The 27,990-nt window shown below is 38.4% G+C and overlaps 1 protein-coding gene across 14 annotated transcripts in view; it reads left to right on the top strand.

Moving 5' to 3' along the window:
• AUH (AU RNA binding methylglutaconyl-CoA hydratase) overlaps positions 1-27,990 on the top strand; it is a 215,820-nt gene that overhangs the window by 46,829 nt on the left and 141,001 nt on the right. For 13 of the 14 annotated variants that reach the window (XR_010322917.1, XM_064291037.1, XM_010599969.2 and 10 more), the window contains one exon: positions 9,901-9,987. The exons of the other annotated variant lie outside the window; for it this stretch is intronic. Coding sequence is in view for 12 of the 13 variants with exons in the window: in XM_064291037.1 (XP_064147107.1) it covers positions 9,901-9,987 (87 nt within the window). In the remaining variant the exon portion in view is untranslated. The remainder of the gene's footprint in view (positions 1-9,900; positions 9,988-27,990) is intronic. 14 annotated transcript variants of the gene reach the window in all.

The raw sequence follows: 27,990 nt of genomic DNA, 5'->3' as shown, positions 1-27,990 counted from the left end.
GCATAGTGGTTAAGTGCTACAGCTGCTAACCAAAAAAGGTCAGCAGTTTGAATTCACCAACCACTCCTTGGAAACTCTATGGGGCAGTTGTACTCTGTCGACTCGGCAGCGGTGGGTTTGGTTTTTTGGTTTATAGAGAATGAATCAATAGTTAAAAACCTTCCCACACAGAAAGCACCTGGCTACCATGACTTTAGAGGAACGCTCTACCCATCTGTTCATGGAACAAATCCACTTTTACGTAAATTCTTCCAGAAACTAGAAAAGGGGAGACCCTGTCCCAGCTCCTTTTATGACTAGGGAAACCTTGATATAACCATAGAAGAGCCGTACAGAAAAGGAAAACAGACTCGTCTCCTGATCACAGGTGGAAATGTCTCAGGAGCACAGGGAGAATCAGCTCCAACCATCGCTGCTTGCAGGTTAAGATGCAGATTTAGCAGCACGGAAATCATTGGGTATCTTGACATGATGTTTGGGTCGAATGAAGGGAATAAAAGCCTGATTGGAGTGAGAGCAAGAAAGCATGGGTGCGTGAATTGGCACATGAACAAAAACTGTAGCAATACTGAAAAGATGGGTTTGATCACTGCACGGTAACACCTTACGAATTTGTGAAGCATTTCATCTTTTTACTGCAGAGGGAAATGTAACTTAAAACTCCGTTTCACAGCTACTAGATTGACCTGTTTAGTCAGTGTGCAGTGGAATGTGCTGGTGATGATGTGGGGCCGTGCACTCAGGCGCTGGTGGGGGTTATTTAAGTGGAACCACTTTGGAAAATAATGTGGTATTAGCTTTTAAAGGTCATCATTGACATTCCATATGTCCCAGGAATTAAACTCCAAAGGAAATTACCAAGAATGCTGGCCCACAGACTGGTGCAGGGATATTTCTGGGTGTCTGGGAGTACATAGGGCCGCTCTGAGTCCGAATCGGCTCTACGGCAATGGGTGGTTACGGGTTTAGGAGGTACGCTCTGGTCAGAAAGGAATCAGTACCTGATCCGCAGCTTCAGTGAATCCATTCAGGCTGATCTGCAGGTTACGATTGTTCTTTTCTACCTTCCCTTTTATAGTTCTCTTCCTGCCTTTTGCAACAGAAAGTCGTCCTTGATCTTACTCTGCTTCATTGTTCCAGGGCGGGGAAAAAACTCTGAATTGCCGAAACAGGGACATTTTAAAATATTAATGTTGAAAACTTAACTGGGATTCTTTTCTTATTCTGGCAGTTTTCAGTTTTTTGCTGTAACATAATTTAAAGGCAACTTAAAAGAGTTGTCAGGGAGTTATTAAATATTTCTTGATTATTATATGATTTTCAACAGTTACAGCTTTGAAGAGGTTGAAAGAATTGAGCGACATTGCCATAATACTTCTTGTTCATGTGAAAAGTTGTCTCAGCATAAGTAAAATTGACGATGAACTCTGCCTCATTTTAGCAATAAAAGATTTTCATGCATGGATATAGGAAATAACGAGGAAGTCCCATCTGTCTCAAGACAAATTTCTAATGAACGTTTACTTTTAATATTTAGTAGTTAATCAGATTTGTAATTATTTATGCTTTGATCGGCTCTGTGCTAATAATACTTGTAATAAAAATTCAATCCAGAAGAAAAACCTTAAATTTAGTACAGTAAAACCTGTGAGATTCAGAACCTGTGTAAGACAGAAACCTGTCAGAGAAGGAAAATTCCATTATTTTGCACCAGTAGAGAGTGATAGAAAAGTGGTGAGATTGCACCCTATCAAAGGTGGAAAACTTGTGAGACCCGGAAAACCAAGGCAGTCCTGTCGAGTTCTGGCTCTCACAGGTTTCGCTGTACTGGATAGTTACAGGGAATTTAGTAAAAATTAAGATTATTTATATACATATTTTATCACAAAGAAATAATGACAGGGTGATCAGTAAAACTTTTCAAGCATAAACACCTGTTATCTCGGGAAAAAGCATGTGAAAGTGAAATGGAAATACAAAATGAGATGAGAGATTTCTTATTTTTAGGGAAGAGTTTCTACGTTTTTGAATGGATGATTTTGAAAAATCACTGGTGTGTAGATTCCACTGGATACATTGACAATGATATGCGAGTTTTATTTTAAAACATCAGTGTTTACAGTGCACCAGAAATTATATCCTTGCAACCATTTAAGTGTATGATAAAAATAGTTAGATGTTAGCATTAAAAACATCATGTATTCAGGGAGCACATTGTTTTTAAAAATTCTTTTAGCAGTAATGGGGCAGTGGTTAGGTGCTGTGGCTGTCAACCAGAACGTTGGCAGTTCGAATCCACCAGCCTCTCCTTAGAAACCCTATGGGGCAGTTCTGCTCTGTCCTGTAGGTCATTATGCATTGGCATCGACTCCATGGCAACAGGTTTGGTTTTTGTTTTTTTAGCAGTAATAGGGACAAAAATAGTTGAAGACCATTGGCTTAAGGCATTAGGTCTCAAGGGAAATGGTAAAACTCACTGGGAACAGATAGAATTTTGGGGGACAGTTTTGGTTGTCACAATGTTTGGGGGGCTTTACTGACATTTTGTTAGGAGGGGCAACAGACGCTAGACATCCTGGATTTTACAACAAAGGATAGTCCCATTGTTTCCCATAACTTTTCTAAAGTCGCACTGGACTAGCCCAATACAAATATAAATAAGTAGAAATTTAATTAATAATTCTAAAACACATTTAAAAGAAGGAATTTATGTTAAATAATAGTAAGCCCAAAAATTTTAACAGGGCCATTATAGAGGGTAATAGTTTCTTAAAATTGTGACTATATTAACTTCATGTACTTAGGATGAAATTCTGTGTTAGCTACTGACAAAACAATACATGTAATTACAAATATGTAACAGGAGATTTGAAGTTCACTTAGAATGACTTAGAGACAAATATGTTAGTTGAAACATACAAAATACAGGGCTTTTATTCAATTTTATTGTAAGTTCTGACTGAGACCTTTGTGATCCCATTTAATGTTGTTTAATACTGTATTTTAATATTTACGTGTAACATGGTCCATACCCTTCATCCCCCTTGCACTCTAGATACACCCTTTGTGTTCTCTTTTTCCCCAAAAAAAGATTACCGTCTGTCTGAGTCATCTAGTGCTGCTGTAACGGAAATACTACAAGTGGATGGCCTTATCAAACAGAAGTTTATTCTGCCACAGTCTAGGATGCTAGAAGTCCAAATTCAGGGCGCCAGCTCCGGGGGGAAGGCTTTCTGTTTCTGTTGGCTCTGTAGGAAAGTCCTTGTCATCAATGTTCCCCTGGACTAGGAGCATCTCCATGCAGGAACTGGGTCCAGATGGCATGCTCTGCTCCCAGTGCTGCTTTTTTGGTGGTATGAGGTCCTTGTGTCTCTGCTCACTTTTCTCTTTTATATCTGAAAAGACACAATCCAGTCGTGTAGATTGAGTCCTGCCTCATTAACATGAGTGCCACTAATCCCACCTCATCAACATCATAGAGATAGGATTTACAACACATTGGATGACAAAATGGTGGACAGTCACACAATACTGGGAATCATGGCCTAGTCTAGTTGGTAAACGTATTCTTGGAGGACACAGTCCAATCCATCACACCATCTTGTATGTAAGGTATTTATTATGTTTATTTTTCATTGTCTGTCTTTTGGTCCCTCTTGCCTAGTGGCAGAGTGTAAGATGACACGGTGGGAGATGGAAAGGCCATCCCTTTTAAGGCATTTTGGCTTTGAAAAGGAGGAGAAAAATTTGTTGAAGTTTGAGTGGGTAGGGGACATGGAGGCAGGGATTTTTTTTTAATGGAAAATTTTCGTTGAAATAATGTACTTACAGAAAGAAAATTGCACACAAGTGGGTAATTCAGTAAATTTCTACAAAGTTAACCCACCTGTGTTGCCTGTACCCACATTAATAAATAGAACATTACTCAGTATGCCAGTCACCCCTCCCTCCCAGTCATTAACAACCTCTCCTAAAGATATGGGGAATAATCTGACTTCTGTCATCAAACACTAATTTCGCTTCTTTTCCAACTTTATGCAGCATATACTCTTTTAAGTTTGGCATCTTCTACTCAGAATATTTGTGAGATTCAGTTCTTAATGGCTGCTTGTAGGAGAACTACAGTCATTTTTATTGTAGGAATGCCCTACGGTCTGTCCATTCCATTGTTGGTGGGTGTTTGCGGTGTTGTAGTTTCTGGATATTAGGAATAACACGCCTGTGAGTATCTTCATGTTTTTTGGAGTACATGTTATGCATTTCTCTTGGGTATGTGGGAGCCCTAGTGGTGCAGTGGTTAAGAGCTTGGGTGCTAACCAAAAGATTGGCAGTTCAAATCCACGAGCTGCCTCTTGGAAACCCTATGGGGCAGTTCTACTCTGTCCTATAGGGTCGCTATGAGTCGAAACCAACTCGACGGTAGTGGGTTTGGTTGGCTGACTCAGTAGCCCTGAACTCCAGTATTTATCTCCTTAGCTCCATGAGACTGCTGAGAGTTCTGAGCTGCCGCCTTCTTCTAGGCTTTTTAGCCTCCACAGTGTGCGCCTCATCACATGCTTTGTGGGGGGAAAAGTGGTGGCATTCGGCCTGTTTCCAGCCCGTTCACTGTGCACGAGAATTAATCCCTTCTTGTCTATTCAAGGACATCTTTTCAGCAGTTATCCCTTCTCTGGCTGGTATTATCACTACTATCCCTCTTTACAGAACCATTGCCATCAGCATACAAGGATGTTGTAATACTATCCATCTTTAAAAAGCTTGATTGGACTGTCATGGCCAACTATGATGGAATAGCTTGTATCAGACCAGTTAGTCCACCAAATACTGGGTGAAATACATAAGATAGCTGGCTGAGGACAATGGAGACCAACTAAAGTTGTAGCATGCCAATGCATGCTACAGAGAAGGGAAATACACTACAGTGTTGCTGTGTCTGGTCATGAATCAGTTGGGCCACAGTAACAGAGGGAGGGTGGAGTATATGGATTTGATCATGAGTATTTTTTTTTATTGGTGGCATTTCTCCTCTGAACATTTCTGTTTGTTAGTAAGTTAGTATCAAGTGAGGGGAGAGGGAAGAATGATTTGACTGGGGAAATACAGTAGGCTTCCAGGCAGCATAAGGGCTCACTTGAGGTTAGTGGTCATGGAATTAAAGGATTCAATTTAAAAAAGTAATAGAACAGAGAAATACTAGGCCTCAAAGAAAACTTTGGATACTATCAAATAAAAAAATTGCAGCCTCAGAAAGAATGGAAGTGAAATGGTATTTTTAGGTTCAGAATGTTTGATATATCAGCGTATTTTTCCAAAGTTAAAAAAAAAAAAAGGATATTACAAATTTTCAAAGTATGCTGTGAAGTTAAAAAAAAAAACGTTTGGAAGTGCTGCACTGAAGCACTAGATGTAGAGTCAGGGCAGGGTGATGGGTGTCCCCCACCCTGAGGCTGCAGGAGTTCTTGGAAATCAGGCTACAGCTAAAGGGGCGGGCTACTTCAGGACCTGGTCCAGAGCCCCTCTCCCCGTCCTTGTCCTTCAGGCCTGCTTCCCTTCATTGCTTGGGTTCCTCTTCATTCCTTTCTTCATCACTTTTCTTCCCCCATATTTCACTACATGTAGCTACTTTTAGTAATCAACATGTAATAATCAACATTTGCTAGGTAAAATCTTGCATTCTCAATTTAAAATTATACTCTCACTTCTAAACGGAAGTGATTTGAGTCCTTTTTTTACAGCTCTTAAATGCACCCTACTATTTTAAAATTTGGGGGCCTTACTGACTCTCTTGCCAAATTTGAATTCTTCATAGAAAAAAAAAATTAACCATGAAGACATGTATCAGACATATAAAAACTTGAAAGACTATTGCAATAGTACCCACACAACTTAAGCAATTAAAGTATTATAAATAAAATTGAAGTCCTCTTGTACCTATTGCCAATCACACGTCTTTTTCCCTTTCCCCAGAGATAGCCAACTTGGATTGGGTGTGTATCATTTCAGAGCATGTTTTATACCCCTTAACAGCGTTCTTATTTTGTCAAATATATATAAGTGTTGTTAGCCTGTATGTCCTTCTGCGGTTATATTTTTCCTTCAGCATTGTTTGTGAAATTTATCTATGTTTATACTCTGAATTCATTTATTTTCATGCTACATGTGTACGTATGTATTTTTTTTATGTATCTGTTGTATACATATACCCCAGGTTTATCCATTCTCTGTTTTGGATATTTAGGTTACTCCTAATTTTTTGCTCTTTTATAAATGCTGCAGTGAATGGTATTGTACGTATTGCCTTGTTTCAGAGATTTTCTAGAGTACATGTACTGAACTATTCATGAATTACAGAATATGTGCTTTTTCAACTTCAGTTTTTACTCCTACTAGAATTGTGTGAAATTGTTGATGCTCCAGTCCTAGCAAGTACTTGTGTAGCAAATATATATATATATAAAATAATTTATTATAGGCTAAATTAGAGATTAAATAGCTGAGTATAAGCTTAAAGCAAAACAAAACCAAAAACCAAAAACCGAAAAAAACAAACCCGTTGCCTTTGAGTCGATTCCGACTCATAGTGACCCTACAGGACAGAGTAGAAAAAAGTGACCCATAGGATTTCCACATCTGTAAAGCTTCTATATATGTACCATAAGTTTTTTGTATATAGTATATATATTACTATACCATAGTTATATTTTGCTGTATTTAATTTAAAAAAAGATCTCCTTTTTTTCAGATAGGTTTAATTTTTATCAAAACAAATGTCTTTGTTGAGTCATAAAAGCAAATGATCCCCTAGGGAATTCATATGTTAAATTTTTTTTTTCTCTGTTCAGAAGTTGTGATGCTGTGATGAAGTCGTAATTATGAAATTGCCAGTTTGTATATGCTTTAAAGCCAGTGAATCTCATATATGGTCTGCAGTCTTGAAGGCAGGCATCCCTGAAGTAAAAAAATGATTTTCGTAACACTAAGACATTGCCCTTTTCACTGTGTTGACGTTTGCACTGTTGGCAAAAGCAGTGTGGGATAAAAGCCTTTGCAGATAGTGGCACCAATCTGTAGTGGTTTCTCTTAACATTAATGGGTTTGTTATTTTTGAGTGAATAAATATTTTAAGAATTTCTTAGTTTCAGTTTGTTTTTTCTTTTTTTTTAACCCTTGAACACTTATTTTTTAAAATGAAAGACAGTTGCTTTTACAAGATTCATATAGTGAATCTCAAAGTGTGTATCTTTTTTCTTTTTACATTTTTATTGTGCTTTAAGTGAAAGTTTACAAATCAAGTCAGTCTCTCTTACAAAGCCTTACATACACCTTGCTATATACTCCTAGTTGCTCCCCCCCTAATGAGACAGCACATTCCTTCTCTCCACCCTGTGTTTCCGTGTCCATTCAGCCAGCTTCTGTCCCCCTCAGCCTTCACATCCCCCCTACAGACAGGCGCTGCACACATAGTCTCATGTGTCTACTTGATCCAAGAAGCCCACTCCTCGCCAGTATCATTTTCTGTCTTATAGTCCAGTCCAATCCCTGTCTGAAGAGTTGGCTTTGGGAATGGTTCCTGTCTTGGGCTAAAAGAAGGTCTGGGGACCATGACCTCCAGGGTCCCTCTAGTCTTCAGTCAGACCATTAAGTCTGGTCTTTTTATAAGAATTGGAGGTCTTCATCCCACTGCTCTCGTGCTCCTTCGGGGCTTGTCTTTTGTGCTCCCTGTCATGGCAGTCATTGGTTGTAGCTGGGCACCATCTAGTTCTTCTGGTCTCAGACTGATGTAATCTCTGATTTTTGTGGCCCGTTCTGACTCCTGGGCTCGTACTTACCTTGTGTCTTTGGTATTCTTCATTCTCCTTTGCTCCATGTGGATTGAGACCAATTGTTGCATCTTAGACGGCCACTTGCTAACATTTAAGACCCTAGACGCCACTCTCCAAAATGGGATGCAGAATGTTTCTTAATAGTTTTTATTATGCCTGTTGACCTAGATGTCCCCTGAAACCATGGTCCCCAAAACCCCATCCCTGCTCTGCTGGCTTTTGAAGTGTTTGGTTTATTCAGGAAACTTCTTTGCTTTTAGTTTAGTCCAGTTGTGCTGACCTCTCCTGTATTGCGTGTTGTCCTTCCTTTCACCTAAATTAGTTTTTGTCTACTATCTAATTAGTGAATACCGCCTTCCTTCCTCCACCCATCTCCTAACCATCAAAGAATATTTTCTTCTCTGTTTAAACTATTTCTCGATGTCTTATAATAGTGGTCTCATACAATATTTGTCCTTTTGCAACTAATTTCGCTCAGCATAATGCCATCCCGGTTCCTCCATGTTATGAAATGTTTCACAGATTCATCATTGTTCTTTACTGATGCATAGTATCCCATTGTGTGAATATACCACAATTTATTTACCCATTCATCCGTTGATGGGCACCTTGGTTGCTTCCATCTTTTTGGTATTGTAAATAGTGCTACAGTGAACATGGGTGTGGATCTATCTGTTTGTGTGTCAGGTCTTACTTCTGTAGGATACATTCCAAGGAGTGGGATTGCTGGATCGTAAGGTAGTTCTATTTCCAGCTTTTTAAGGAAGCGCCAAAGCGATTTCCAAAGTGGTTGTACCATTTTATATTCCCACCAGCGGTGTATAAGTGTTCCAGTCTCTCGACAACCTCTGCAACATTTATTATTTTATGTTTTTTGGATTAATGCCAGCCTTGTTGGAGTGACATGGAATCTCATTGTAGTTTTGATTTGTATTTCTCTAATGGCTAATGATTGTGAGCATTTCCTCATGTATCTGTTAGCTGCCTGAATGTGTTCTTTAGTGACGTGCATGTTCATATCCTTTGCCCATTTTTTAATTGGGTTATTTGTCTTTTTGTTGTTGGGTTTTTGCAGTAACATGTAGATTTTAGAGATCAGCTGCTGATCAGAAATGTCATAGCTGAAAACTTTTTCCCAGTCTCTGTAGGTAATCTTTTTACTCTTTTGGTGAAGTCTTTGGATGAGCATAGGTGTTTGACTTTTAGGAGCTCCCCATTATCTAATTTCTCTTTTGCTGATTGTGCAGTTCTAGTAACGTTTTGTATACTGTTCATGGCGTGTATTAGGGCCCCTAGCGTTGTTCCTATTTTTTCTTCCATGATCTTTATTGTTTTAGATTTTATATTTAGGTCTTTGATCCATTTTGAGTTAGTTTTTGTGCATGGAGTGAGGTATGGATCTTGTTTTACTTTTTTGCAGATGGATATCCAGTTATGCCGGCACCATTTGTTGAAAAGATTTTCTTTTCCCCATTTAACTGTTTTGGGGACTTTGTCAAATATTAACTGTTCAAATGTGGATGGATTTATGTCTGGATTCTCAGTTCTGTTCCATTGGTCCATGTATCTGTTGTTGTACCAGGCTGTTTTGCCTACTGTGGCAGTATAACATGTTCTAAAATCAGGTAGTGTGAGGCCTCCCAGTTTGTTTTCCTTTTTCAGTAATGCCTTACTTACCTGAGGCCTCTTGCCCTTCCGTAGGAAGTCGGTGATTTGTTTCCCTCGGGATTGCGTTCTGTCTGTAGATTGCTTGGGGCAGAATAGACAAGTAGTTTTGGCTTCTAATACAGAAACCATCGTTAGACATAATCCACACAAACTAAACCTCTTGCTCAAGAGTGTAAAGGGAGGCCAAAAAGTTTGAGAACCGCTGTTTTAAGAGTATGTTTAATTTATGAACAGATATTTCGTGTTGATAGTTCAGAGAAAAGGAAAACTTAGGTAATATAATTCCTTTAACAGGTGAATTCAGTTGATCTTTAAGTTATATATGAATCTTTCACAAGTAAGTTTTCCATTTTCTGACTTGGAATGTTGTTTGTGACTAGATTATATTTATATGTAAAATACTTTGCAGGTGCTGACCTTAAGGAAAGAGTCAAAATGCATCCCAGTGAAGTTGGTCCTTTTGTCTCCAGAGTAAGAGCCGTGGTCAATGACATAGGTGAGCACAGTTTAAATTCTTATTTCACCATGCTGAAGAGGACCTTAAATGTCGCTTCTAAAAAGCTGTACACCATCTTGATACGTAAACTTTGACCAAAATGTTTATGTAATGAGACAGTCGTGCCTCATAGCTGGTTGTTTTAAAACAGAGTATATTTAGGTGTATGCCTCCTATGTATGGTAACATGGCATATGGAGATTTTTATTAGAAAATAGGATGTAATTGGCATAAGTATTTACTTAAAATACTTGAATAACTGTACACACAAACATGTATTTACAGATTTGAATTTTCTTCTATATGAATAGGATCATACTATATACTTAGAATTAAATTGTGGGAATTTTGACATGTCAAGAGATATCAATTTACTGTTACACAGTGATCTATAACATAGTCTTATCCAAATTTTTAAATTTATTTTTTTATTGGTGGGCATTTAGGTTTTGGGTTTCGTTGGTTTAGTTTTTGTGTTTTTTTTTTTTTCCTGCTCTTGTTTCTATTTATAATTAAGCAGTGACTGTGGTTCAGTGCTATAGCTGGTAACCAAAGGGTTGACAGTTCAAATCCATCAGGCACTCCTTGGAAACCCAATGGGGCAGTTCTACCCTGTCGTATATCCATCAGGCACTCCTTGGAAACCCAATGGGGCAGTTCTACCCTGTCGTATATCCATCAGGCACTCCTTGGAAACCCAATGGGGCAGTTCTACCCTGTCGTATAGAGTTGCTATGAATTGGAATCAACTTGATGGCAATGGGTTTGGTTTTGGTTTATGCTCCTATCTAAGCATGTGTGTTTATAGGATAAGTTCTTAAACATGGAGTTACAGTTTTAAGATTCACATTTTAATAACTCCTGTAAGATTGTATTTCAAAAGGATTGTGGTATTTTATATTCCCATCAATTATATAAGAGCCTCTGTTTTCTCATACTCCTCCCAGCATTTAATGTTGTTAGTTTTTAAGTTTTGCCAGGGTAAAAAGTATGTTTGTCAGCATTTTAATTTGCATTTCCCCAAATGCTTGGAAGATATTTTATCTTTGCAAATTAGACTTGCCTTTTACTTCCGTAAATGGTCTTTTCATATCTTCTCTCCTCCTTTCTATAGAATTATCTAATAACTACTTATTTAAAAGGCACATAGGGTCACTATGAGTCAGATTTGACTCAATAGCAGTGGGTTTAGGTTTTTTTTTATTTACTTAAGAGGCATTTTTTTTAAATTAAATCTATGCTTGTTAAATATGTTGCAGATATTGTCTCTTAATGCACCACCCTAATTGAATTTCTGCAGCTTTAGAGTAAATTAAAAAAATTTGGTATCTAGAGGGTACTACGTATTGTTCATTATTCTTTTCTGTTTTTTCCTTGAACAATTTTTTTGGCAATTCTCATGTATCAATTCTTCCAAATGAATTTAAAATTTGTTTTTTTAAACAAAGGGGAAAAAAGTACTCTTTTAGAACTCTGATTGGAGTGACATACTTATTATATCTTTTTATCTATGGTGTGCATGGTTTTCATTTTGTGGGTGAGCGTCGTCATTCATTTTTTTAATGTCCTTCAAGAAAGCTTTATAGTTTTCTTCACACTGGTCTTCATCTTGTATTTTCTTTTCCTTCAAATTTATTCTTAGCTATTTTGTAGTGTTTGGTCCCTTGAATGGAGTCTTTTTTTTCCCATTTCTGTTTCAGCCTGATTATTGTAGGTCTGTAGGAAAGTTACTAAATTTGATGTGCTTATTTTGCGTCAAGCCAGCTTACTAGTTACTTGTGTTATTTTTCTTTCTCAATTTTCTTTTGCTTTCCATATGAAAAGTTCATTATATTGAAGTGTTTATGTTTTCTTTTCCCAACATTTTAATCTTAATATTTTTCATATTTTTTCACATCGACTAACTAAGGCCCTCAGTGCAAAATTAATTTGTTGAGATGGGAGTGTTCATCCTTATCTTTCTTTTGACTTTGGTGAATGGCTGTAATTTTTTGCCAGTTATCAAGTTTAGGAGAGTTTTCTATGTCAACTTGCTAGGAGTTTGCTATTATTTTTAATTAGGAATAAGTGTTGAAGTTTATCAAATGCTTTTTTTTCCTTTAATATGTCAAGAGGATCTTATAATTTGTCTTGTTTAGCCTTTGTAAATTAAATTGTATTAATAGAATTACTAACAAAAACAAGTTTACTAATTAAACCAAGTCCATGAGGGCCAAAGTACTGTGGTGAGTCTGTCCCACCTGAATTTAGACCCCATTTCAAGAATAGATTTTATGCATTGAACACTAATGGTCAAAGGGCGTAAGAGTTGTGGGTTGACATCATACGTGAAGGAAGGAAGAGGTCATTAAAAAGGCAGAAAAGAAAGAAAAGACCAAAATGGATGTCAGAAGAGTCTCTGAAACTTGCTCTTGAACTAGTATAGCTAAAACAAATGGAAGAAAAGAGGTAAACAGAAGATTTCAAAACGTGGCTCAGCAAGACAAAATAAAGTATTATAATGCCATGTGCAAAGCCTTGAAGTTAGAAAACTGAAAGGGGAGAACATACTTGCCATTTCTCAAGATGAAAAAACTCAAGAAAAAAATTCAAGCCTCAAGTTGTAATATCAGAGGACCTATGGACAAAAAAAAAATTTTTTTTTTTATTTTGGACAAAAATTTGAATGAGCAGGAAGCCTCAAAAGAAGATTGAAGGAATAAACAGAGTCATTGTACCAAAAAGGATCAATCAACGTTCATCCGTATGATCAAGAATCAATGGTACTGCAGGAAGACGTCCAAGCTTCACTGAAGGTATTGGTGAATAACAAGTCTCCAGGAACTGACTGAATCCCAGTTGAGCTGCTTCCACAAAGGAATGCAGCGCTGGGAGTGCTCACTTACCTATGTTAAGACATTTGGAAGACAGCTGCCTCGCGAGGTGACTGGGAGAGATCCTTATTCGTGCCCCTTCCAAGGAAAGGTGATTCAACAGAATGTGGAAATTGTCGAACAACATATGATCTTTAGCAAAATTTGGCTTGGATATGATAACGTTAATATCATATGAGAGCAAAATTTTGTTAAAGGTGATTAAAAAATGGTGGCAACCATACCTTAACAGAGAAATACCAGAAATTTAAATCGAATTCAGAAGAAGACGTGGAATGAGGAAAGCATTGCTGATGTCAGGTGGATCTTGGCTGAAAGCAGAGAATAGCAGAAAGGTGTTTACCTGGGTTTTATTGACTATGCAAAAGCATTCTACTGTGTGGATCATAACAAATTATGGATAACATCACGAAGAATGGGAATTGCAAAACACTTAATTGTGCTCATGCAGAACCTGAACATAGGTGAAGAGGCAGCCATTCGATCAGAACGAGGGGATGTTATATGGTTTAAAATCAAAAAAGTTGTGTGGCAAGGCTGTATCCTTTCACCATACTTATTCAGTCCATATGCTGAATAAATAATCCAAGAAGCTGGACTATATGAAGAAGAACGTAGCATCAGGATTGATGGAATACTCATTAGCAACCTGTGTTATGCAGATGACACAACCTTGCTTGCTGAAAGTGAAGTGGACTTGAAGCACTTACTTTGAAGGTCAAAGACCACAGCCTTCATTTTGGATTACTCCACAACATAAAGAAAACAAAAATCCTCACAACTGGACCAATCGACAACACCATGATAAACAGAGAAAAGATTGAAGTTGTCAAGGATTTCATTTTACTTGGATCCACAATCAGCGCCCATGGAAGCAGTAGTCAGAAAATTGAATGACGTGTCACATCGGGCAAATCTGCTGCTAAAGACCTCTTTAAAGTGTTTAAAAGCAAAGATGTCACATTGAGGACTAAGGATGTGCCTCACCCAAGCCATGGTATTTTAATTACTTAGTGTGCATGGGAAAGCTGGACAATGAATAAGGAAGACTGAAGAAGAATTGATCCCTTTGAATTATGGTGTTGGTGAAGGATATTGAATATACCATGAACTGCCAAATGAACAAACAAATCTGTCTCGGAAGAAGTACAACCAAAACGCTTCTTCGTAGTGAGGATGGTGAGACTTTGTCTCACGTACTTTGGACATGTTATCAGGAGGGACCAGTCCCTGGAGAAGAACATCATGCTTCGTAAAGTAGAGGGTCAGCAAAAAAGAGGGACACCCTGAAGAAGACGGACTGACAGCTGCAACAATGGGTGCAAACATAGCAATGGTTGTGAGGATGGTACGGGACTGGGCAGTGTTTCATTTTGTTGTACGTAGGATTGCTATGAATTAGGCCCGACTCTGTGGCACCTAACAGCAGCAGCAGCTAATGTTGAACTGGCTCTGTATTACTAGAATGAGCCCTGACTTGCTCATTGTGGTAGGTAGTGGTGGTAGTTGTTTCTAATATACACTGCTGGATTCTTTTTAAAAAAATATTTTGTTTTTATTATACATGAGATTCATTTTCTAATTTTCTTTTTTGTGCCGTCATTTTCTGGTTTGCTATCAGGGTTATATTACCTTCAGAGAATGAGATGAAGAGTATTTTTTGTGCTATAAACCCAGAGTCGGAACCGACTCGGCGGTACTGGGTTTTGTGCTATGGAATAGGTTAAACACTGAAAAATAATTTATTTGAAAGATTAGAAGAATTTAACCATTTAAACCTTTTTGAGATTGTATATAGATTTGTTATGATTATTTCAGGACTAGATTTTAAAAAATGTTTTTGATTTCTTGGATGGCTATTGACTTAGTCACCTGTCTGCTGCTTTTTATTCTGTGTGGGTGTTGTCTAAGGCCCTTGCCTGTTTCTGTGTTCAGCTTCAGCTTCATGTTCAGTTGACTTTCAGGGCAGAGTGGGAACTTTCTTTAGAAGTTGGTCACTGAGCTTGTTGATGTTGCCAACAGTGAAACCAAAACTTCCGTGATCTTAAGGGAGTGAAGATTTTCTTAATCAAAACACAAAATATAATACACAAAAGGAAAGATTGATAAATTCTACCAAATTAAAATTAGAAAAACTTGTTCATTAAGACACTTAAGAAAGTAGGAAAACAACAAACCCACAAACTGATAGAAAATACTTGAGACACATAGCTGATAAAAGATTGCTGTATATATACACGCATACATGAATACAGACAAGCATACATACGTCTTTTCAGTCGGAAAAGAACACAAGTGGAAAATAAGTATTTCAGACGAGGGGAAAGAGGAATGGGTAGTAAACTCAAGAAGAGATGATCAACCACATGAGTCATCACAGAAATGCCTCTTAAGACCATACTGAGCACTGTGTTACATTCACCAGGTTAACGAAAAATCCTTAAATCTGATAATACCAAGGATTAGTGAGAAAGGGAATCACTAGGAAGCTTTATACACTTTTCTTTTTCTTTTTTTGCCCAATGCAATGTTGTTTGAGGTTTACAAAACAAACTAGTTTCTCATCCAACAGCTAGTACACACATTGTCCTATGACATTGGTTAACAACCCCATGACTTGTCAACACTCTCCCTTTTCAACTCTGGGCTCCCTACTACCATCTTTCCTGATCCCCCCTGCCTTCCAGTCCCTGTCCCAGGATGGTGAGCCCCTTTAGTCTTGTTTTTTCAGCATGGGAGCTTTCTACACTTCTAACGGGAGTGTGAGTGGACTAACAACAAGAGTGGGAATATAAATTGGTATAGCCCTGTAGGGAAGCAATTTGGCATTGCCTTACAAGGTTCAACATCCACATCCCATAAGACTCAGTATTTCTCTTTTTACCCAAAAAAAAAAAAAAAAATCAAACCTGTTGCCATTGAGTCCATTCCAACTCACAGCAACCCTATAGACAGAGTAGAACTGTACCATAGAGTTTCAAAGGAGCGCCTGGTGGATTCGAACTGCTGACCTTTTGGTTAGCAGCCATAGCATTTAACCACTGTGCCACCAGGGTTTCTGCTCTCTTTTTAGAGGGGATGTATTTAGAGGTCTGCAGAAAGGCCTGGTGAATCTACTTCTAAAAAATTCAGCCATTGAAATCCCTGTTTAGCACAGTTCTACTCTGACATACCTGGAGTCGCCATGAGTCAGAATTAACATCAATTTTTAGTTATTTATTGATTTTAAATACTTTAGGGGGGTAACTTTATGCCTGTTTTTACAGTTTTGCTCAGTAAACATGTAGGATGGCTGAGTGTCAACTGTTTATAATGTAACACCCTTTTTCTTTGGCATTGCATTTTGATATTTTCTGTTTTATTACAATTTTAAAAAAAATTCCTGATTTTGGCCTACTAATGAATGGGTTGCTACTTGGAGTTTGAAAATACAGTATTCTGTAGAAAATTTTGCATGTGTATCCTAGAGGAACATACTGGGAAACAAGAAAAAAACTTTTTAATAGCAATATCGTTAATGGCAAAAAGTTGAAAACAACCAAATTTATGTTTTGATGTATTTGTACAGTGGGATAGTAGGCAGCATGGCAAATAAATGAATAACATACACATGTAATAACATGGATAAACACTGAAATATAATTTCAAATTAAAAGCAGTACCATTTTTATAAAACTAAAAGCTTGGAAAATTAAGCAGCTTATAGTGTAGGGATGCATATGCGTGTAGTGACTCACATGCGTTCACACAGAAGAAGTATGGTGATGATAAAACACAGAATTCATGGTGGTGATTACTTTGAGTTCCAGAAGGCAGGTGGGACAATACGTGAACACGCTGGTAGATCCTGCGTTAGTTGTCACCTAGTTCTTCCTTTGAGTGATGGTTTTATGGAATGAAATGGTGCCTGCTCCTGTACCATCCTCACTATCGGTTATGGATTGGATTCATTGTAATCCCTAGGGTTTTCATTCGTTGAGTTTTGGAATAAAATCACCAGGCTTTTCTTCCTCACTACATGTATATGCTACTTATATTCTTTACATGTACCAAATTAGATCAAAAAGTTTTTAAAATTCATGTATGTTGAGTTCTGCAAACATTATTACATTATTTCTCAAATTATTTATTTTTTGTTTATATTCTTATTTTCTGGAGAAGGCAGAATTTTAGATATTTAGACAATATCTCTCAGTCTTAAGGTTTTTCAAGGAGGGTGGAACCTCAGCATATCAAAAAAAATGGGTTATGGACCAAATGTTTTTCATAGGACTCTAACTTTCTTTTTGGCCTTTATACCACTGGTTCTCACAAAGTTTCGTCAATTATCTATAGAGAAGAGGTTCCTAGGTTTATTTTTTTCCTGTTAGGAAATGGCTTAGCTGATGAATGTTAATGGATGCTGGTAGAGGGGGACCCTACACTGTACTTAAAGGACTGTTTCATACTGAGTCAAGATGATTGTTAAATTGTCAGGGAATTTGTGTGTCTGTTGGCCATTTGAAATTGGCCAGTATAGCAGTGTCAGTGATAGTACAGAGCAGGGCACATCGCCTGTTTGCTCCCACTTCTCCTCCTGCCCTGTTACATTTGCATCCTCCATAGCTAGAGGATTTCTCTCCTGGGTGTTGAAGGGCAAATGGGCTATTTGACCATAGTGACTTCCTATGCTGTCTCTGTCTTTAATGAAAGAGTTTGTAAGGACCTTAAAGGTACTAAACTTATTTGAAAGCTATTCTATTTTATTAAAATAGTTATCAGGAAAAGAAAAATGCCTTTGAGTTGATTCTGACCCATAGCGACCCTATAGGACAGAATAGAACTGCCCCATAGGGTTTCCAAGGAGCGATTGGTGAATTTGAACTGCCGACCTTTTGGTTAGCAGCCATATCACTTAACCACTGCGCCACCAGGGCTTTTAAAGGAGTACTATATTACATTCAGAGTTGCTGAATTCCTTACTTTAGTGTTCCTAGTTTCTTAGAAATTCTCTTCTTGAAAAGTTATTTCAAAATCCTAGAACAAAATTAGTTCCTTTGCTCTTTTTTAGAAAGAGAAAAGTCATATGGCCCTTTTTGAAATGTTCCATTCTGACAGAATAGTAAATTCGTAGATTTCGAAAATGTTAATCGTTGTGAACAACTCCTGTCCCCCCGTGAAGCGTGGGATGTCTAGGTTGAAAGCTAGATATTTGGAAATATCAGGCAACAGTAAGTCCACAAGCCCTGACATGAAATTATTAGGACCTGGTAACAGCTGTTGTTCCTTACTTTTGGCAGCCCTCATAGAGTTACATCATCTACCTTACTCTCCTTTTCTAGTTGTAGCAGTGTGTATATCCCTCATTGGGGCCTACAGTGTGCAGATCAGCAGTGTAAAATATGAATGAATGTTGCTGCGTGCTGTGGAGTTGATTCTGACTCACAGCAGTCCTGTAGGACAGAGAGAACTGCCTCATAGGGTTTCCTAGGCTGTCATCTTTTCAGGAGCAGATCTCCAGGGCTTTTCTCCTGTGGAATGGCTGGCGAGTTTTCCTTATGTTCAGGTGTAATTCATTCTAAAGACTGGCGTCTTTCATCTTCATCAGTAAGTACTTCAAGCCCTCTTTACATTCAGCAAACAAGGTCATGTCATCTGCCTATTGTGGGTTGTTAATGAGTCTTCTCCAATCCTGTTGCTGCGTACTTCTTCATATAGTATGGATTCTCGGATTATTTGCTCAACATACAGATTGAATAAATATGGTGAAAGGGTACAACCCTGACACACACCCTTCCTGATTTTAAACCACGCAGTATTCCCTTGTTCTGTTTGAGCAACTGCCTCTTAGTCTGTGTGCAGGTCTGATGAGCACAATTAAGTGTTTTGGAATTCCCATTCTTTGTAACGTTATCCATAATTTGTTATGAGCCACACAGTCGAGTGGCTTTGTGTAGTGAATAAAACACATGTAAACATCTTTCTGGTATTCTCTGCTTTCAACCAAGGTCCACCAGACATCGGCAATGATATCTCTCTATTCCACGCCTCCTTCTGAATCTAGCTTGCATTTCTGGCAGTTTCCTGTTGATAGATTGCTGCAAATGTTTTTGAATTATCTTTAGCAACATTTTACTTGCATGTGATATTAACGTGGGGTCCTAGTAGCACAGTGGTTAAGAACTTGGCTGCTAACCAAAATGTCAGAAGTTTAATCCACCAGCTGCTCCTTGGAAACCCTGTGGGGGAAGCTTTGCTTTGTCATACAGGGTTGCTATGAGTTGGAATCAACTTGATGGCAATAGGTTTGGTCTTTTTTTTTTTCTTTCGTGATATTAATGATATTGTTCAATAGTTTCCACATTCTCTTGAGTCACCTTTCTTTGAAATGGACACAAATAGGGATCTCTTTGAGTGGGTTGGCCAGGTACATGTATTCCAAATGTCTTGGCATAGACGGGTGAGTGCTTCCAGCGTTGCATCCATTTGTGGAGCCATCTAACTTGGTATTCCATTAGTTCCTGTAGACTTGTTTTTCCCCAGTGCCTTCAGTTTAGCTTGGACTTCATCCTTCAGTACAGTTCGATCTTAATCATATGCTACCTTCTGAAATATTTGAATGCCGATCAACTTTTCGGTACTATGTGTATTCTTTTTATCTTTGATGCTCCCTGCCTCATTCAATATTTTGCTAATAGAATCCTTAAATATTGCAACTTCAGGCTTGAATTTTTCTCTTGAGTTCTTTAAGCTTGAGAAATGCTGAATGTGTTCTTCCCATTTGGTTTTCTAACTCCAGGTCTTTGTACATTGCCTTATAACACTTTGTCTTCTCAAGCCACCCTTTGAAATCTTCTGTTTAGCTCTTTTACTTCGTGATTTCTTCCATTTGCTTTAGCTACTCTACATTCAAGAGCAAGTTTCAGAGTCTCTTCTGACATCCATTTTGGTCTTTTCTTTCTCTCGTCTCTCTCTTTATTTTTAATTTCAAGGAAGGTTTCTTTCTAAAGTAATGAATTTCCAAAATAGTTAAATAATATAAATGGTTTCCTTTTAAAAACCACTATTCTTGCAAAAGAACAAGAACAAGATAAAATCACTTGCTTTCGCACCCCTGCTAACCAACCAGTACATATGTAAATGTGTATGAAGTGGAAGGCACTAAATTTTGTAACAAGTTATTGATGTAATATTAGTAGCTTAAAGACAAATGACTATATTTCACATTATTTTAAGCCTTTCAAAAAGAATTGTACCTGTATAAGCCAGTCAGTAAAATCTTTCCTTTATTGACTGAGATTTAATTCTTGAAATGTTCTAAAACTGTCTAAGTTCTGTCTGCGTTGGAAAATCAAATCAAGTCAAAAGTCTTGATTTTTTTCAACCAGTCGGGCTTCCCCAACATAACACGAACAATGAAAGTGAGTTAAACATTCCCTTTCAAATTGAGGAACTGAATGGATTAGATCATTTGATTTGGTTTCCTTTAAGTTCAGGTATTCACCACTGTTGAATTAATTCTTTTTTTTCTTAGGTAAGAACAATTACTAAAGTCAAGTACTCGAAAAATAAAGACAATAATAGCTAAATGTATGACTGTATATTTGGATTGCAAGAACCAAAGCAAAATCAAATACACATACATATACACCCATGCACACAAACAAAACCAAAAACACAACAAAGCAAAGAGTCACAGGCCTTATATTCACATAAGCGGACAAAAATACTGATAATAGAATGTTGTTAGGTGCCATCAAGTCAGTTCCGACTCATCGTGACCCTCTGTACTACACAACAGAACACTTCCTGGTCCTGCACCATCCTCACAGTCATTGTTGTGTTTGAGCCCATTGTTGCAGTTACTTTGTCGATCCATCTCATCATCGCTGACCCTCTACTTTACCAAGCGTGATGTCCTTCTCCAGGGACCGATCCCTCCTGATAAAGTGTCTGAAGTATATGAGACGTGGTCTCGCCATCCTTGCTTCTAAGGAACATTTTGGTTGTACTTCTTCCAAGACAGATTTGTTTGTTCATTTGGCAGTCCATGGTATATTCGGTACTCTTTGCCAACACCACGATTCAGAGGCGTCAGTTCTTCTTCCGTCTCCCTTATTTATTGTCTAGCTTTTGTATGTATACGAGGCAATTGAAAACACCATGGTTTGGGTCAGAGGCACATTAGTCTTCAAGGTGGCATCTTTGCTTTTTAACACTTTAAAGAGGTCTTTTGCAGCAGATTTGCCCAATGCAATGGGTTGTTTGATTCCTTGACTGCTGTTTCATGGGTGTTGATTGTGGATCCAAGTGAAATGAGATCCTTGACAACTTCAGTCTTTTTTCCATTTATCATGATGTTGCTCATTTAAGTTGTTGCTCATTAGTCCAGTTGCGAGGATTTTTGTTTTCTTTATGTTGAGGTGTAATCCTTACTGAAGGCTATGGTCTTTGATCTTCATTAGTAAGTGCTTCAAGTCCTGTTCACTTTCAGCAAGCAAGGTTGTGTCATCTGCATAACGCAGGTTGTTAATGAGTCTACCTCCAATCCTGATGCCCTGTTCTTCTTCATATAGTCCAGTGTCTTGGACCAATTGTTTACTCAGCATACAGATCGAGTATGTATGGTGAAAGGATACAACCCTGGTGCATACTTTTCCTGACTTTAAACCATGCAGTGTATCACCTTTTTCTGTTTGAATGACTGCCTCTTGATCTATATTCAGGTTCCACGTGAGCATAATGAAGTATTCTGGAATTTCCATCCTTCACAGTGTTATCCATAATTTGTTATGATCCACACAGTAGAATGCCTTTGCATGGTCAATAAGACACAGGTAAACAGCTTTCTGGTATTCTCTGCTTTCAGCCAGGATCCATCTGACATCAGCAGTGATATCCCTTGTCCGCTTCCTCTTCTGAATCCACCTTGAATTTCTGGCGGTTCCCTGTCCGTGTACTGGTGCAGCTGCTTTTGAATGATCTTCAGCAAACTTTTGCATGTGTTTGATACTAATGATATTGTTTGATAATTTCCACATTTGGCTGGATCACCTTTCTTTGGAACGGGTACAAATAAGGATCTCTCCCAGTTGGTTGGCCGAGTAGCTGTCTTCCAGGTTCCTCGGCATAGACAAGTGAACACTTCCAGTGCTGCATTTGTTTATTGAAACATCTCAATTGGTATTTCGTCAATCCCTGGAGCCGTGTTTTTCACCGATGCCTTCAGTATAGCTTCAACCTCTTCCTTCAGTACCATCGGTTCCTGATCATATACTCCTTCCTGAAATGGTTGCATGTTGACCAGTTCTTTTTGGTATAGTGCCTGTGCATTCCGTTCATCTTCTTTTGAAATTTCCTGCATCGTTGAATACTTTTCCCATAGAATCCTTCAGTATTGCAACTCAAGGCTTGAAATTTCTCTGCAGTTCTTTCAGCTTGAGAAAGGCCAAGCCTGTTCTCCCCTTTTGGTTTTCTAACTCCAGGTCTTTGCACATGTCATTATAATATTTTATTCGTCTAATTGATCCACCCTTTGAAATCTTCTGTTCAGCTCTTTTACTTCATCGCTTGTTTTAGCTGCTCAACCTTCAAGAGCAACTTTTAGAGTCTCTTCTGTCATCCGTCTTTCTCTTTTCTTTCTTTCCTGTCTTTTTAATGACCTCTTGCTTTCTTCATGTATGATGTCCTTGCGGTCATTCCACAACTCGTCTGGTCTTTGATCATTAGTGTTCATCACCTCAAATCTTTCCTCGAGATGGTCTTTAAATTCAGGTGGGACATACTCAAGGCCATACTTTGGCTCTCATGTACTTGTTCTAATTTTCTTCCGCTTGAACTTGAACTTGCATATGAACAGTTGATGGTCTGTTCTATAGTTGGCCCCTGGCCTTGTTCTTACAAGAATGCTTATGATTAAATTACCTTAGTTTTTTTTTCCTGCCCTCTAGGAAAAGTAGAAATTCACAGCATTTAAAATGCTGATTAGGCAAACACAAGTGTAAAGTGAGTAAAACACAAATACTGATTTTTTTTTTGTTGTTGTTGAAATATGTTGGGTTCTGAAATCGGGAGATTTTTCAAATAGAAATGCAATCAATTGTCATTATTTACAACAGTTATGTTCTGTAAAGTCACTGCAAACAGTGAATTAGCAAATACTGAGTCATCACTTCTAGGGGAATATAGGATTAGTTTCCTGCAAACCTCTGGTCACGATATTTTCTCAACTTATCAGTATATAATCTTGTTTTATGTGTACTTCTGCCTACAGGCCCTTTAATATTTACTGTTGATTCGTTAATATTAAACTCATGGCCAATGGCACTATAACTCATACCTGAACAAAGCTTATCTAACATATGTATTTTGTCCTTAAGGTACATCACTACCTCCTTCAGCTTAGAAGTACTAGATAGCACTTCAGCACTGTGCTTAGGGGTCATTTTAAACACCAAAATCATCAAGAAAAAAACACGAAAATATAAGAAAATATGACAAAAATGTACACATCCGAAAAAGATATTTGTTGTGTGAGAACTTGAAAAAGAACACAGAGCCCTCAGCTGAGAATGAGCATGTTAGGCGGTTCCAATTTTTTGCCACTCTATGCAAGTCTGTGCATAATTATGAGCACAGCAATTATTGATTTTGGAATAAAAGAAGAAAAAAAGTTGCCGTTGAGTCATCTCTAACTGGTGATAGCTGAGCTTATGTGTGTCATAGTGGAACTGCTCCATAGGGCTTTCAGTGGCTGTTTTTTCGGAAGTAGATAGGCAGGCCTTCTACCATATGTCTGTCAGTTTGTCGTACTGAGGTGGCTTGCATGTTGCTGTGATGCTGGAAGCCTTGCCACTGGTATTTCAAATACCAGCAGGGTCACCCTTGGTGGACAGGTTTCAGTAGAGCTTCCAGACTAAGACATACTGGGAAGAAGGACCTGGCAATATACTTCTGAAAAAAGTGGACTGTGAAAACCTTATGAATAGCAGAACATTGTCTGATAAAGTGTTGGGAGATGAGCCCCTCAGGCTGGAAGGCACTCAAAATATGACTGGGGAAGATCTGCCTCCTCAAAGTAGAGTCGACCTTAATGACGTAGAGAGAGTAAAGCTTTCGGGACCTTCATTTGCTGATGTGGCAGGACTTAAACTGAGAAGAAACAGCTACAAATCCAAAAAACCGACTGCCGTCAAGTTGATTCCGACTCATAGTGACCCTACAGAACAGAGTAGAACTGCCCCATAGAGTTTCCAAGGAGCACCTGGCGGATTTGAACTGCTGACCTCTTGGTTAGCAGCCGTAGTACTTAACCACTGTGCCACCAGGGTTTCTGAAACAGCTACAAATGTCCGTTAATAATCGGAACATGGAATGTACGAAGTATGAGTCTAGGAAAATTGGAAGTCGTCAGAAATGAAATGGAATGCATAAAGATCAATATCCTAGGTATTAGTGAGCTGAAATGAACTGGTATTGGTCATTTTGAATCAATTGCACAGTCTGCTATGCCAGGAATAACAATTTGAGGAGGAAAGGGATCGCGTTCATCGTCAAAAAGAACATTTCAAGATTTACCCTGAGGTACGACGCTGTCAGTGATAGGATGTTATCCATACACCTACAAGGAAGACCAATTAATATGACTATTTCTCATATTTACATACCAACCATTAATACCACAGGTGAAGAAGTTGAAGATTTTAACCAACTTCTGCAGTTTGAAATTGATCAAACGTGCAATCAAGATGTATTGATAATTAATGGTGATTGGAATTTGGAAGTTGAAAACAATGAAGAAGGATTGGTAGCTAGAAAACATGGCCTCGGTGATAGAAACGAAGCCATGATTGCATGATAGAATTTTTCAAAAGCAACAACTTCTTCATTACAAAAACCTTTTTTCAACAACATAAATGGCGAGTATACATGTGAATCTCAGCAGGTGGAATATACAGGAATCAAATTAACTACATCTGTGGAACAAGATAATAGAAAAGCTCAATGTCATCAGTTAGAATGAGGCCAGGGGCCAACTGTGAGACAGACCATCAGTTGCTCATATGCAAGGTCACGTTGAAGACAAAAGTTCATGAGAGCCAACATATGACCGTGAGTATATGTCACCTGAATTTAGAGAACATCTCAAGAATAGATTTTGACTCATTGAACATTAATGACCAAAGACCAGAAGAGTTGGTCTTCCCAAAAGGAAGACTACATTTGGTATTTCTCAAGGTGAAAGAGATGAAGAAAAAATTCAAAGCTTGAGTTGCAATATTGAAGGATTCTGCACAGGAGGCGTCAAAAGAAGATGGAAGGAATACACAGAGTAACTGTACCAGAAAGTATTGGTCGATGTTCGGCCATTTCAGGAAGTAGCATATGATCAAGAACCACTGGTACTGACGGAAGAGGTCCAAGCTGCATTGAAGGCACTGGGGAAAAACAAGGCTTCAGGAATACCAATTGAGATGTTTTCGAATGTAGCACTGGAAGTGCTCACTCGTCTGTGTCAAAAAATTTTGTAGACAGCTACCTGGCCAACCTACTGGAAGAGATTCCTATTTGTACCCATTCCAAAGAAAGGGGATCTAACAGAATGTGGAAACTATTGAACAATATCATTAATATTACATATAAATAAAGTTTTCCTGAAGATCACTCAAAAGCAGTTGCAGCAGTACATTGAAAAGGGAACAAAAATGTTCTAGACTGGATATTCTGGAACACTTAATTGTGCTCTTGAGGAGCCTGTGTGTAGATCAAGAGGCAGTGGTGCAAGAGAACAAGGGGATACTGTGTGGTTTAAAGTCAAGAAAGGTGTGCGTCAGGGTTGTGTCTTTTCACCGTACTTATTCAGTCTGCATGCTGAGCAAATAACCTTAGAAACTGGACTATATGAAGAAGAATGGGGCATCAGGATTGGAGGCAGACTCATTGACAACCTGCATCATACATATAACACAATCTTGCGTGTTGAAAATGAAGAGGACTTGAAGCACTTATTGATGAAGATCAAAGACCATAGCCTTCAGTATGGATTATACCTCAACATAAAGAAAACAAAAGTTCTTACAACTGGACCAGTTAGCAACATCATGATAAATGGAGAAAAGATTGAAGTTGTCAAGGATTTCATTTTACTTGGATCCACAGTCATCCCTCATGGAAACAGCCATCAGGAAATCAAAGGACACATTGCATTGGGCGAATCTGCTGCAGAAGACCTCTTTAAAGTGTTCAGAAGCAAAGCTATCACTTTAAGGGTTAAGTTGTGCCTGACCCAAGCCATGATGTTTTCAGTTGCCTCGCATGCCTGTGAAAGCTGGACAATGAATAAGGAAGACTGAGGAAGAATTGACGCCTTTAAATTATGGAATCAGTGCCTTTTAACTCACTGAAGTCACTCTTGAGTTCCACCCTTTAGCCAAAGATTATACAGGCCCATAAAATAAACGAGAGTAAGTGAGCACACCAGCGAAGGGGCAAGGACGAGAAGGCAGGAGAGGGCAGGAAAATTGGTAACGGGAAACCCAATGTTGAGAAGGAAAGAGTGTTCACACGTCATGGGGTTGACAACCGATGTCACAAAACATGTGTGTTAATTTTTTAATGAGAAACTTATTTGCTCTGTGAGCCTTCATCTAAAGTACAGTAAAAGAAAAGAACTAAAAAAAAAAAAAAAGGAAATCATGCGATGCGTTGCATTGGGTAAATCTGCTGCAACAGATATCTTTTTAAAGTGTTAAAAAGCAAAGATGTTACTTTGAGGACTAAGGTGTGTCTGACCCAAGCCCTGCTGTTTTAGTTGCCTCTTATGCGTGTGAAAGCTGGATAAATGAATAAGGAAGACAGAAGAAGAATTGATTCCTTTGAATTATGGTATTAGTGAAAAATATTGAGTATTCCATGGACTGCTAGAAGAAGGAATAAATTTATCTTGGAAGAAGTACAGCCAGAATGCGTATTAGAAGCAAGGATGGGGAGACTTCATCTCATGTAATTTGGAAGTGTTACCAGGAATGACCAGTCCCTGGGGAAGGACATCATGCTTGGTAAAGGAAGAGAGGAAGACCCTTAATGAGATGGATTGACGCAGTGGCTGCAGCAGTGGGCTCAAGTGTAACAGTGATTGAGTGGATGGTGAAGGACTGGACATTATTCCGTTCTGTTACTCATAGGGTTGCTATGAGTCGGAACAGTTGCACCTGACAACAACAGCCAGACCTTTCTTCTTTTCTGCCTTTAGTGGCCTTTTGCTTTCTTCGTGTATGATGTCCTTGTTGTCATCCCACAACTCCTCTGGCCTTCAATAATTAGTGTTCAGTGCGTCAAATCTTTTCTTGAGATGGTCTCTGAATTCAGGTGAAGTATGCTCAAGGTTATACTTTGGCTCTCGTGAACTTGTTTTAATTTTTTTTCAGCTTCAGCTTGACCTTGCATATGAGCGATTCATGGTCTGTTCTGCAGTCAGAGCTTGGCCTTGTTTCACAGATGTTGTTGATTTGATTCCTGTGTATTCCATCTGGCGAGATCCACGTGTATAAAAATAGTCCCCGCTTATTGTTGGAAAAAGGTATTTGCGATGACTAAGCCTTGCAGAATTCCAATATGAGATCTCCATTGTAGTTTCTGTCACCAAGGCCGTGTTTTCCAACTACCGATTCTTGTTTCCAACTTTCTTATTCCAATTACCAGTAATTATCAGTGCATCTCAATTGCATGTTTGATCTATTTCGGACTGCAGAAGTTGCTAAAAATCTTCAATTTCTTCATCTTTGACCTTAGTGGTTGGTGCACTAATTTGAATAATTAATTTGAATAACATTAACTGCTCTTCCTTGTAGGCGTATGGATACTGTCCTACCACTGACAGCATTAATACTTCAGCATAAATCATGAATTGCCCTTTGTGATGAGGAAAGCGACGCCATTTCTCTTCAATTGATCATTCCTGGCATAGTAGACCATATTATTGTCTGACTCAAAATGGCCAGTACCAGTCCATTTCAGCTCACTGATACCTGGGATATTGATCTTTATGCATTCCTTTTCATTTTTGATGACTTCGAATTTTTCTAGATTCATACTTCGTACACTGCTTTGTACTCAAAATGAGAAGGAACAACTGCAAACATCTGATGATAAG

Source organism: Loxodonta africana, chromosome 9, assembly GCF_030014295.1.
Source record: "Loxodonta africana isolate mLoxAfr1 chromosome 9, mLoxAfr1.hap2, whole genome shotgun sequence".
NCBI classification, from domain to species: domain Eukaryota; kingdom Metazoa; phylum Chordata; class Mammalia; order Proboscidea; family Elephantidae; genus Loxodonta; species Loxodonta africana.
Note: the sequence above shows the minus strand (reverse complement) of the source record. Positions and strands in the feature narration are given on the sequence as shown.